At 40.1% G+C, this 13,903-nt stretch overlaps 1 protein-coding gene and 1 pseudogene across 3 annotated transcripts in view; both read right to left on the bottom strand.

Moving 5' to 3' along the window:
• XRN1 (5'-3' exoribonuclease 1) overlaps positions 1-13,903 on the bottom strand; it is a 132,862-nt gene that overhangs the window by 79,860 nt on the left and 39,099 nt on the right. For both annotated transcript variants that reach the window (XM_011958084.1, XM_011958083.1), the window contains exon 20: positions 12,279-12,410. In XM_011958084.1, coding sequence (XP_011813474.1) covers positions 12,279-12,410 — 132 coding nt within the window. The remainder of the gene's footprint in view (positions 1-12,278; positions 12,411-13,903) is intronic.
• On the bottom strand, positions 3,001-3,844 carry LOC105523295 (annotated as a pseudogene). The gene is made up of 2 exons (XR_001003578.1): positions 3,509-3,844; positions 3,001-3,435 (listed from the first exon to the last, which is right to left on the bottom strand). The product of XR_001003578.1 is annotated as a glutathione peroxidase 1-like (transcript).

Below are 13,903 nucleotides of genomic sequence, written 5' to 3'. Positions count from 1 at the left end.
TTAAAGAATTACTTCATCCCCATGTGACCATCTCACCTCATAATCAAATGACACTAAATCCCTCACTAACCTACCCCCACCCTCACTAAACTTAATAATAAATGCTGGCATATCCAGTGCATTGTTGGCACCATGGGACCAGAAGGCGGTGACCCTCCTGGACACAGCTTTCACTATCTTGTGTGTGTCTATTATTTCTCGACCTGCTGATCTGCCTGGGAATAAAGAGAGAACCCCGTTGCATTGTGGGCTGCTGGCCAGATCCCGCAGTAAGGGTGTATAAGGGACTTCCTTGGATTATGGCAATTTTCCTGTTATTGCTTCTTGACTTGTATTCTTGTTCCACATATGAAAATTCATCAAATATACTTATGATTTCCCTTATGATTAATATACTTATAATTTGTACATATTTTTTGTTCCATATATATACAGCCATACTTTAGGAGACATTTCAGGTTCAGTTCCAGACCACCACAATAAAGTGAGTCACATGAATTTTTTTGTTTCCCAATACATACAAAAGTTATGTTCACACTGAGTCTATTAAGTGTATAACAGCATTATGTCTTTAAAAAATTGTATATATCTACTATGGTTTGGATATAGTTTGTTTGGTCCTACCAAGTCTCAAGTTGAAATCCAATCCCCAGTGTTAGAGATGGAGCCTGGTGGGAGATGTCTGGGTCATGGGGTGGATCCCTCATAAATGGCTTGCTGCTATCTTCCTTGTAATGAGGAGGATACGGGGGTTTATCACTCTACTAGTTCCCATGAGAACTGATTGTTAAAAAGAACCTGGCACCTCCCTCCCTACCCGTCTTTTGCTTTTTTTTTCTTGCCATGTGATCTGTACACATCTGTTCCTCTTTGTCTTCTGCTATGAGTGGAAGCTTCCTAAGGCCCTCACCAGAAGCATATGCTGATGCCATACTTCTTGCGCAGTCTGCAGAACTTTGAGTCAAACATACCTCTTTTCTTTATGAATTACCCAGTCTCAGACTGGGCTAGGACAATACTCTCATTTTCAACTACAGTTGACACTTGAAAAACACAGGTTTGAACAACACAGGTCCACTTGCTTGCAGATTTTCTTCCGCCTCTAATACCTCCAAGACAGCAGATGAATCCCCTCTCTGCCTACTCAACATGAAGACACGGATGAAAACTGTTATGATCAACCACTACCACTTAATGAATAGTAAATATATTCTCTCTTCTTTATGATCTTCTTAGTAACATTTTCTTCTATCTTACTTTATTGCAAGAACACACTATATAATACATATACAAAATATGCGTTATCAACTACTTATGTTATCGATAAGGCTTCTGATGAACAGTAGGCTTTTAGTAGTTAAGTTTTTGGGAGTCAAAAGTTGTATGTGAATTTTTTTTTACTGTATTGGGGGTCAGCACCCCTACCTCCCACACTGTTCAAGGATCAACTGTACTTTATTGCTCAAAAATGATAACAGTAGGCTATTAGTAGTTAAGTTTTTGCTAGTGGAGGGTCTCACCTTGATCTGATGGCTGTTGATTAGTCAGGGCGGTGGCTGATGAAGGTTGCGATGACTGAGGTAATTTTTGAAAATAAGACAATAATAAAGTTTGTTGGATCAGCTGACTTCTTCATGAAAGATTTCTCTGTAGAATGCAATGCCATTTTATAGCATTTTACCCACAAGAGAAGTTCTTTCCAACTTGGAGTCAATGTTCTCAAAGTCTGCCATTGCTTTTCAACTAAATTTATGTAATATCCTAAATCCTTTGCTGTCATTTCAACAATGTTCATAGCATCTTCACTATGAGTAGGTTCTATCTCAAGAAACCACTTTCTTGGTTCATCTATAAGAAGCTATTCTTGGCTGGGGCATTGGCTCATGCCTATAATCTAAGTGCTTTGGCATGTTGGGATGCCAAGGCTGGTGGACGCTTGAGGGCACAAGTTGGAGACCAACTTGGCCAGAATGGCAAAACTCTGTCTCTACTAAAAATAAAAAAAATTAGCTGCACATGGTGGCGCATGCCTGTAATCCCAGCTACTCAGGAGGCTGAGGCACAAGGATCGCTTGAACCCAAGAGGTGGAGGTTGCAGTGAGCCAAGACTGCACCACTGCACTGCAGCCTGCGTGACAGAGCGAGACTCTGTCTCAAAATAAAACAAAACAAAACAAAGAAGCAATTCCTCATCCATTCAAGTTTTATCACGAAAAAGCAACAATTCAGTTCCATCTTCAGGCTCCACTTCTAATCCTAGTTCTTTTGCTATTTCCACCACATCTGCAGTTACTTCCTCCACTGAAGTTCTGAACCTCTCAAAGTCATACAGGAGGGTCGGAATCAACTTCTTTCAAATTCCTGCTAATGCTGATAGATACTTTGAAATCCCATGAATCATGAATGTTCTTAATGGCATCTACAATGGTGAATCCTTTCCAGAAGGTTTTCAATTTACCTTGCTCAGATCCATCAGAGCAATCACTCAGAGTCTCACTCTGTCGCCCAGGCTGGAGTGCAGTGGTGTGATCTCGGCTCACTGCAACCTCCGCCTCCCAGGTTCAAGCGATTCTACTGCCTCAGCCTCCGAAGTAGCTGGGATTACAGGTGCCCACCACCACGCCTAGCTAATTTTTATATTTTTAGTAGAGAGAGGATTTCATCATGTTGGCCAGGCTGGCCGAGAACTCCTGACCCCAGGTGATCTGCCCACCTCAGCCTCCCAAAGTGCCGGGATTACAGGCGTGTGTCACTGTGCCTGGCCAAAAATGTATTTCTTGACTACTAAAACTTGAAAGTTCAAATTACTCCTTGATCCATGGGCTGCAGAATGGATGTTGTGTTTGCACACATGAAAACATTATCCCCTTGTACATCTCCATCAGAGCTCTCAGTTGATCAGGTGCACTGTCAATGAGCAGTAATATTTGGAAAGGATCTTTTCTTTTCTTTTTTTTTTGCTGACAACAGGCACTTTAGTGGGGAACAGGCACTTTAGTGGGGAAACTCGCCTTGGTCTGGCAGAGACTGGGATGGACAGGACAAGCGCCCATCTCGAGGGGGTATTTTCTGTATTATCAGGTGTTCCTCCTTGTAGGTTTAGAGGAAACACCCTCATAGATGAAAACCCCCCAGAGAGCAGCGCTGCAACTGCCAAGCAGCTGGGGTAGGAAGGGGGCCCTAGGCACTGCTGGGACCTTGAGACAGCAGGGCTTCGATGTCAGGCTCGATGTCAATGGTCTGGAAGCGGCGGCTGTACCTGCGTACGGGCACACCGTCAGGGCCCACCAGGAACTTCTCGAAGTTGGCACACCGGAGACCACGTGATTAACTTGGGGTCGGTCATGAGCGCAGTGGCATCGTCGCTGGGGGCTGGCAGGGCCTCCCGCAGGAAGGCGAACAGAGGGTGCACCCCCGCACCATTCACCTCGCATTGTAATTCCAAGTACTCCAGAGGCTAAGGCAGGAGGATCACTTGAGGCTGGGTGTTCAAGTGATTGCTCGCACTTCTCAAAGAGCATGAAATTGGGCTCGAACCCACCACCAGGTCGGACCTACTTGAGGGAATTCAGAATCTCTTCGTTCTTGGTGTTCTCCTGAAGCCCAAACTGGTTGCACGGGAAGCCGAGCACCACCAGGCCCTGGGGCCCAAGGCGCCGCTGCAGCTCGTTCATCTGGGTGTAGTCCCGGACCGTGGTGCCTCAGAGGGACGCCACATTCTCGATAAGTAGCACCTTGCCCCGCAGGGAGCCCAGGCTCACAGGCCCCCCCCGCGGGCCAGCGGGCGCGCCGAGAAGGCGTACACCGACTGGGCCGCTGCTGCCGCTAGCCGAGCAGCACACATGGAAAGGATCTTTTACTATGACAGTAGGTCTCAACAGTGGACTTAACATATTCAGTAAACCACACTGTTAACAGATGTGCTGTCACTCAGACTTTGCCGTTCCATTTATAGAGCACAGGCATAGATTTAGCAGAATTCTTAAGGGCCCCAGGATTTTCAGAATGGTCAGTAAGCACTGGGTTCAACTTAAAGTAACCAGTTGCACTTGCCCCTAACAAGAGAGTTAGCCTGATTTTTGAAGCTTTGAAGCCAGGCATTGGCTTCTCCTCTTTACCTATGAAAGTCCAGGATGGCATCTTATTCCAATAGAAGGCTGTTTTGTCTATGTTTGTTGTTTAGTATAGCCACCTTCATCAATGATCTTAGCTAGATCTGGATGACTCACCACAGCTTCTATATTAGCATTTGTTGCTTCAGCTCATTCTTTGTATTATGGAGATGGCTTCCTTCCTTAAACTTCATGAAGCAATCTCTGCTCACTTCAAACTTTTCTTCTGCAGCTTCCTCACCTCTCTCAGCCTTTATAGAATTGAAGAAGGGTAGGGCCTTGCTATGGATTAACCTTTGGCTTAAGGGAATGCTGTGACTACTGTCATCTTCTATCCAGACCACTAAAACTTTCTCCATATTAGCAACAAGGTTGTTTCACTTGCTTATCATTGGTGTATTCACTGGAGTAGCACTTTTAATTTCCTTTAAGAATTTTTACTTTGTATTCACAACTGTTTGGTGCAAGAAGCCAAGTTTTTGGCCTATATCAGCTTTTGATATGCCTTCTTCACTAAGCTTAATCGTTTCCAGCTTTTGATTTAAACCTAGAAACATGTGATTCTTCCTTTCACTTGACTACTTAAGAGGCCACTGTAGGGCTATTAACTGGCCTAATTTCACTACTGCTATGTCTCACGGAATAGGGAAAGAGAAAGAGATTAGGGGACCATTGGTTGGTGGAGTAGTCAGCACACACACAACATTTGTTAACTCACCATCTCAAATGGGCATGGTTTATGGTGCCCAAAAACAATTACAATAGTAACATTAAAAAATCACTGATCATAGATGACCATGACAGATATAAAAATAATAATAATAAAGTTTGAAATATTGTGACAGTTACCAAAATGTGACACACAGGCATGAAGTGAGCACATACTGTTGGAAAAAATGGCACTGAAAGAGTTGTGACACGGTTGTCACAAGCCTCTAATTTGTAAAAAATGCAACTATCTGTGAAGCACAAAAAAGAGAAGCGCAATAAAACAAGGTATGGTTGTATTTCAGTTTCCATTAAAATAAAATCCCCCAAATAGTTATTTAGCTCAAAACTTTTAAATTCCCAAGAAGTTGGAAGATTTTCGTCCATTTACTTTTCCTTTTACTATATACTTTTATTGCTTTGGGGTCAGTGTTGTTGTCTGTTTTGAAATTTCTTAGCCAGACTTGGTGGCTCACCATTGTAATTCCAAGTACTCCAGAGGCTAAGGCAGGAGGATCACTTGAGGCTGGGTGTTCAACGAGATTAGCCTGAGCAACACAGTGATACCCCATCTCTACAAAAAATTAAAATAGTAGCCTAGCATGGTGGTGTGCAACTATAGTCCCAGCTATTGCAGAGGCAGAGGCAGGAAGACTGCTTGAGTTCAGGAGTTCCAGGTTGTGGTGAGGTATGATATGAATGTGCCACTGTACTCCACCCTGAGTGACATAAGAAGACCCCCATCTCCCTAAAAAAAAAAAAAAAAAATTGGCCGGGCGCGGTGGCTCAAGCCTGTAATCCCAGCACTTTGGGAGGCCGAGACGGGCGGATCACAAGGTCAGGAGATCGAGACCATCCTGGCTAACACGGTGAAACCCCGTCTCTACTAAAAAATACAAAAAACTAGCCGGGCGAGGTGGCGGGCGCCTGTAGTCCCAGCTACTCGGGAGGCTGAGGCAGGAGAATGGCTTGAACCCGGGAGGCGGAGGTTGCAGTGAGCTGAGATCTGGCCAGTGCACTCCAGCCTGGGTGACAGAGCGAGACTCCGTCAAAAAAAAAAAAAAAAAATATATATATATATATATATATATATGAATGAAATAAAATTTATTGTATTTTCTTACTATCCTACATGAAAGGGTTTTTAATGTATGGTGCATAATCTGATCTATAACTTTTACAACAATGAATTGTATTATTTTGATTCTATTTTTGCATATTTGTTTTCTGATTACTAGCTCTGTCAGGAGCCGGGCATGGTGGCTCATGCCTGTAATCCCAGCACTTCAGGAGGCTGAGGCGGGAGGACTGCTTGAGCTCAGGAGTTTGAAACCAGCCTAGGCAATATAGTGAGATCTCGTCTCTATTTAAAAAAAAAAGAAAAAAAGATCTGTCAGGGATAGAATGGTCAGACTCCCAAACTTATAGTGATCCTTAATTTGCTTCAGTTTTTCCTGTAGTTTGCAAGACACAATTGATTGTAAGACATATCATTATTTGATGTACCACTGAACAAGAAAAAGAATCCTCCAATTAAACTTTGACACTGCAAAATACATTATAAGTTCATAAATGACAAAAAGTAAAAAAACGTGTTTTAGAATCCACCAAATACAAGTATATGTCAATTACATTCTTCAGTGTATACAGGTTGTTTTTTTAAAATCTTTTCCCTTTTTAGTGTATACAGGTTTATGTTTGTTTTATCTACAGTGTGAAATAAACTTTTTGTAAATAATTATCTTTTCTCCTATTTATTCTTTTGGCCTTCAATTAAGCTTTGTCTGATTTTTAATACTGCAATTTTCACTTTCTTTTTATCTGTATTTCACAGGTATATATTTGATAATGCGTAATTTAAAGAGACGAAATCAAACCAAATGTTTGTTTAATAATTTTTGGAATATAAATATAAAACTATACTTTCTAAAAACTGTAGATGGTGAGGGGTTACTGTGCTTCAGACTTCTAACTTTGGCTTTAGGTGTACTTCTTGTAGTTGGTCAACAGTTGAATGATGATCTTGGTGATGTAACCTAAGTGCTTTTGTATTTTAATAAAAGAACCATACAGCCTCTTAAATTTATTGACACAATTCTTAGTTTGGTCATTTCTGTCATCTTATTTTAATTCTCTTTTTCAGCTTCCTAAATGATGTTTTATTTTGCCTTTCTATATTCTAGTCATCTTTCATTTGATTTTTTTTAATCAGTCATTTGCAAGTCAGAAATCTTGTATTCCAATTTCTATTAATGGTTATTTTTTAATTAAAATTTTAAAATATTCATACTTTTTGGCTGGGTGTGGTGGCTCATGCCTGTAATCCCAGCAATTTGGGAAGCTGAGGCAGGTGGATCACTTGAAGTCAGGAGTTCAAGATCAGCTTGGCCAACATGGCGAAATCCTGTCTCTACTAAAAATACAAAAAAATACAAAAATTAGCCGGGCATAATGGCCCACGTCTGTAGTCCCAGCTACTCGAAAGGCTGAATTGGGATAATAGCTTGAACTCAGGAGGCAGAGGTTTCAGTAAACCAAGATGACGCCACTGCAGTCTAGTCCAGGTGATAGAGTGAGAGCCTGTCTCAGGGGGAAGAAAAAAAAAATTCATACTTCTCTAATTTTCTAAATTATAAATGAAATTATCTGAACTTTCTCCTATGTAAAGAGTGTTAGCACTAAAATATTAATTCTATATTTCAATAGTTCCAGTGTTTATCACCTGTCATTTAATAACCACATTTTTTTTTTTTTTTTGTTAGTGGGGAGATGGAGTCTCGCTCTGTTGCCCAGGCTGGAATGCAGTGGCACAATCTCAGCTCACTGCAACCTCCGCCTCCTGGTTCCAGCAATCCTCCTGCCTCAGCCTCCTGAGTAGCTAGGACTACAGGCGCACACTACCATACCCGACTAATTATTATTATTATTATTTTTTGAGATGAAGTCTCACTCTTTCACCCAGGCTGGAGTGCAGTGGCATGATCTTGGCTCACTGCAACCTCCCCCTCCCCGGTTCAACCAATCTTCCTGTCTCAGCTACTGAGTAGCTGGGATTACAGGAGCCACCACCATGCTTGGCTAATTTTTGTATTTTTAGTAGAGATGGAGTTTCACCATGTTGGCCAGGCTGGTCTCGAACTCCTGACCTCGTGATCGGCCTCCCAAAGTGCTGGGATTACTGGGATGAGCCACCACATCCGGCCCCATCTAATCTTTGTATTTTTAGTAGAGACAGGGTTTTGTTGTGTTGGCCAGGCTGGTCTTGAACTCCTCACCTCAGGTGAACCACCCGAATTGGCCTCCTAAAGTGCTAGGATTACAAGTGTGAGCCACCGTGTCCACCCAATAACCATACTTTTAATGCTGATCAATCTCTTGCTTGATAGAGGTGTAGGGTGTTGGAGCTGTCCTCCAAATTATCCTCTATGTGCATCACTTTCTCCATGATGTCCATAAAGTACTTCCTTGCCCCCTTTTCCAGGTCTTCTCCCATTCCTAAACCTTTTCACTCCATTTTATCCTCAATTTCTACCTCCTTATCTGAAGGTTCCACCACTTCGCTATCAAATGGTAGTTATTTGTTTTCATACCATGCACCCTCGGGGGTAGGAGAGTGTTTTGGTGTTCTCCTTACAGCCCACTGAGACCTCAAAATCTCTAGTAGTAAACCACCCTCCACTTCCCATTCTATTCTTATGTCAATGTCTACATGTATGATCTACCCATCACCACAATAATTCATTTTTATAACCTCTTTATCTCCAATAACCTCCTTCATTTCACCTAGGCCAGCAATTTCCAATGGCTATGACTTGGTTTTTGACATTATCTATAACTATTCAACCTCTGAAATCACTAACACAAACATCTTACTGTCTGATAACTTCCTCTTCATCCAACTTGCATGTTCAACTACTTTGTTCAATTTTAGCTGGGATTTCCAAACCACTGAACTTTCTATCTTCTCCCAGACTTTCTCTTTTTTTTTTTTGAGACAGAGTGTTGCTCTGTTGCCCAGGCTGGAGTGCAGTGGTGTGATCTTGGCTCACTGCAACGTCTGCCTCCCAGGTTCAAGTGATTCTCCAGCCTCAGCCTCCAAAGTAGTTGGGACTACAGGCAGGCGCTGCCATGCCCAGCTAATTTTTGTATTTTTAGAAGAGATGGTGTTTCGCCATGTTGGGCAGGTTGGTCTTGAACTCCTGACCTCAAGCGATCTGCCCATCTTGGCCTCCCAAAGTGCTGTGATTACAAGCATGAGCCACCGTGCCCGGCCTCCCAGACTATAAACCCTCTACCTTCTTCACTTCTCCCTCTATTCCACTTAGATTCCACCATCCACCACTTCAGTAACATTCTTGCCAGTATTCTAAACTTCCTTGCCTCTTTGTCTCTTCATTGTGCTCATGTGGCAAAATCCAGTGCTGAGTAAATCCAGCCATCTGTTTTGCTAAGGCTATGACTGGTGAACTCACTTCTATCCCAAAACACAGGGTAGAATGTTTTGTTATAAATCATGACTCCAACTTCAAAAAGGATCCTCAATACTGCTTACCATTCTACCACATTTTCCTGATCAACTGATACTCTTCTATTTCCCTGAATAACTATTTTCAAACTTCCTTCACTCTACTCCAACTTATGACCAACCTTCCTTTCCCTCCAGCCATCCTCAATAGCTAAAGTCAGCATCTACTTTACAAGGAAAATAGAATCAAATGAGAGCTCAGCTTACCCCATGCCAAACACACAAACCAACTTATATTTGCTTCCCATACTGTTAAAACAGAGGAGCTATCTCATGTCCTGTTTAAGAATCCATTTCCTTCCATCTTAGAATTTATTGTTTTATCTCTGCTCCTTCTCATTGTTTTTACACACGATTAAATCTCTCTGAATAAACCAAAACCCAGCTCTACTCAATTATATATCCTTCTTTAGCTATTTCCTACTGGTGATTTTCATCAGAAAAAAAATTTGTTATACAAGCATACAGAAATTTATTAGGTACATCATATGTGCTTAGAGGGTTTCTAAAAATAAAACTACATGATTTGGTACTTATGGAAATATTTCATGAGTATGTTTATAGGAAAAGAATATACTCAACTTGGTAGAATGTATCTTAGTTAAGATACATGGAGATATGAGATAATAGGTTCTACATTCTTGCTGCAAAAGTCATAGAGCTAAATGGTCTGCGTAAGGATCTCTCCTAATATTAGAGCCATGGAATCCTCATCTCATGCTACTAACAATCTAATGTGCAAAGATCACAAATAAGTAAACACTCAGGGGCAGAGAAACAGTGATCTTGTGAATTTCACCTTGGAAGATGAAGAGCTAGGGAGGCATGAAAGGTAGCGACAAAAAGTGAGATGATATCGGGGGGAATATGGTGGCAAAGAAAAGCAGTCTAAGAAAATGGTGACCAGAATAAAACAAAAATAAATCTAAGTGCTCAGGAATCCACACAGCCTTGTCTACCCAACTTGGTTGACAAGGTTAAACAAGACAGGCTGAATTGGTAGGTAGTAGAAACTATTCTCTTGAGTGAACGTGTATACATCGTTATCATCTCCAGTAGTCTTCTGCATTGATGGTTCTCTCTGTCCTTTGCTGCCCTCATAGAATTTCAAGCTCATTCAGAAGGGGAACAACAGATAAAAGGTCAAGATCTCTTGGTCTCTCTCTCACAGCTAAACTTTTTGAAGAAGTTGTCAATTTCTACTGTCTCCACTTCTGCAACTCTCAATCATTCCTTTACCCAATTCAGTTTGGCTTTCAGCTCCATGGCTTAATCAATATAGCTCTTGCTAAATCTCTTCAAAACATATGGCATAGTTTATTACCTTATTCTTGAAATAATCTTTTCCTTTGGTTTACATGATATAACTCTCTTCTAGCTGTTCTCCTACCTCTGAGGTTGTCACTTTCTTTTGTCTTTGTTGCCAAATCTTCCTCAATACACGCTGCTTTTCCTCCTGCCACAGGGCTTTTCATGTAAGTCTTCCCTCATCATGAAACACTTCCTTTTCATTCCTTGCCTAACTCCCAGTCAGCATTCAGATATCAATTTAATCAACACTTCCTTGGGAAACTGTCCCTGACTAAGACAAATTCCTCCCTAGCTAAGTCAAATGGTCTCAGAGCACTACTCCTTCAAGAGCAATTATCATAGTTGTCTCCCATGCAGCAGTTGTAAATATCGTAAGTGTAGGAACTGTGTGTTTTTATTCATTATTATTCATTATGTGTTTTTATTCATTACAATGCATACTACTGTATTATAGCAGGTATCAATACATTGACACTCATATATCAATGTTACGTATATAAACAAATGACTAAACACTTTATCTGAAGTACTTTGAATAATTTTTTTTTCCAATTAAAGGAGTCTTGACTAAAATATTATCTATTCATTCAAATTAACAATTACTGAGTACATAAGCACTAACCAATAAATCAGAATAAAGAGGTAACAAAAACAGATATGCTCTCTACCCTTATGGCGCATAGTATCTAAAGAAAGAGTTATTAAATTAATCATACAAGTAAGTTTATTATTATGGTTTTATTTATATGCTACAAAAGACAGTTTAGAATGATGTAAACTATGATGGGGTATCTAATTTACACTGTTGGGAGGCAAAAATATGTTCTACTTCTCAAGAGCTGTTTATCTCCTTTGGTGCTGATGGTTTTTCATGGTCTTGGAATGTTTTCCCGGTTTACTCATCTTTGAATAAGGATACTGTGGCCTGGTATTAGCCCCAAAATTAGATGGAGTATCCTTGAATTCTCCAAAAGCTTATCCATGGATAGGGAGGCTATGGATAAACATTTAAAACAACATTTCACGTGCCAACGCCAGCCTCTCATATTCTGCTTTTGTTTTGGGAATTCTTGTGTTTGGATGGCAAAAGAGAGATGCTGCTGGTGTGGGATCATGGGACACAAAACATTCTGATGATACTGAAAATCAGCATTCCAAGATGGGTTAGCATCTCAGTTTGGCTGCATTCTAAGCCCTGGGGAATACAGGACTTGGGTGGAAGAGAGTAAAGGGAATGGGGAACGGGAGATGAGGAACAAAAGAGGGTTTTTCTTCCAATTTTCATGACTTACAGGTGGCCAAACAATTCAATGGCCTTATACAGTTAGTGAAAATAGCTCTCAAAATCAGTCAATATATTAAGTGTTATTCCTAGTATTACATGAATTTGTCATTTTTTTCTATACTTCATTAAGTATGTCAGTGACAAACTGGACAAGGCTGTAACTACGGCTAATCAGATATCATTTTAAACTAGAACTCATTACTTTCTTTCAAACACAGGATGAAGGTGTAATCAGTATTCCGAGTAACTACTATGTTAAGTGGAAAATAAGTTAGAGAATAAGTACATTAAAGTGGATTTTAGTTCTATGATATTAAATACTTTTAACGATACTCACTGTTCTGAAATTCCTTGTACTTCCTTTGCCCAGTTAGATTGTTCTTTATCTCCAAGATGAACCACTTTAGATGGTGGGGCAGTTCTTCCTAAATAAAGCTTCTGTGTTCCTGGAGGTTCTTCCAAGTAAAACCTTAAAAGTTAAAATAAAAACTATATAACCAAAATGTTCTGGTTTAATATAGAGTTCTAGCAGTGTGGGTCTTCCAAATGAAATTTTTTTTTTCACATGGTATAATAGCAAAAAATCCCACAACTGTTATGTAAATTACAGAACTATAATAATTATAATTCTTTTTATAAACTATAATATAAATTGCAGAACGAGGGCTTAATTTCATTCAAATTTTAAAAGCATGGGAAGTATAGAGGAAGAAGAAGATAAGCTGGTTAGTACAAAGTTAGATAGAAGGAATAAGTTCCAGTGTCCTGTAGCAACAGTAGGTTGACTATAATTAACAATTTAGTGTATATTTGAAAATAGCTAGAAGAGATTGAAAATGTTCCCAACACAAAGAAATGATAAGTGTTTGAGGTAATGGATAATTTGAAAATTACATGTTATATACATGATCAAAATATCACATGTATTCTACAAATATGTACAATTATTATGTATCAACAAAAGTTAAGGTTGGGTGCGGGGGCTCATGCCTGTAATCATAGCATTTTGGGAGGCCGAGATGTAAGGATTGCTTGAGGCCAGAAATTCAAGACCAACCTGGCAACATATTGAGACAGTGTCTCTACAGAGAAAAATAAAAAAATATGCCAGGTATGGTAACACATATCTGTAGTCCCAGATACTTGGGAAGCTAAGATGGGAGGATCACTAGAGCCCAGAAGTTTGAGATTGCAGTGAGCTATGATTGCCACTGCACTCGGGGCAACAGAGCAAGACCCTGTCTCTCCCAGTCAGTCAGTCAATAAAATTTAAAAGCATATTATTTTTTTCTCTTTAAGAAACTAAACATATAATAAAAATAAACATTTTTAAAGAGTTAAAAAATACAAATTCAATAAGAAGTATGCATTATTATCTATAAAGTTTTGTTTTGTTTTGTTTTAAAGAGATGGGGTCTCATTCTGTCACCCAAGCTGGAGTACAGTGGGGTGATAATAGCTTGCCTGCAGCCTCAAACTTTTGGGCTCAAACAATCCTCTTGCCTCAGTCTCTTGAGCAGCTAGGACTACAGGTGCACACCACTAGGCCTAACTAATGTTTTTATTTTTTTGTAGAGACAGTGTCTCACTATGATGCCCAGGCTGGTCTTGAACTCCTGGCCTCAAGAGATCCTCCCACCTTGGCCTCCCGAAGTGCTACGATTACAGGTGTGAGCCATCACACCTGGCCCCTATATTTTCCCCAAAAAAGTTTAACCTGAATCTAATTAAGCTACTAACCCTAACTTCCAACTTACAGGAAATATGTGGGATAGAGGACAAAGTTAAATGACACTAAAAGGAAACAACAGGGTAAATCTAGAATTCTACAAAATAACTGGCTGTCCTGAACTCTAAAAATAAAATAAAAAAGAAAAAATATTCTAAGATATAAAATCAACATAAGAAATCAATTGTATTTTTATATACTAGCAGGGGAAAGAAATTTAAAACATAATACCA

This window comes from Colobus angolensis, unplaced genomic scaffold (genome assembly GCF_000951035.1).
Source record: "Colobus angolensis palliatus isolate OR3802 unplaced genomic scaffold, Cang.pa_1.0 Scaffold46, whole genome shotgun sequence".
In the NCBI taxonomy this organism is placed as follows: Eukaryota; Metazoa; Chordata; class Mammalia; order Primates; family Cercopithecidae; genus Colobus; species Colobus angolensis.
The sequence above is the reverse complement of the archived record's forward strand: the minus strand, read 5'-3'. Positions and strand labels throughout refer to the sequence as shown.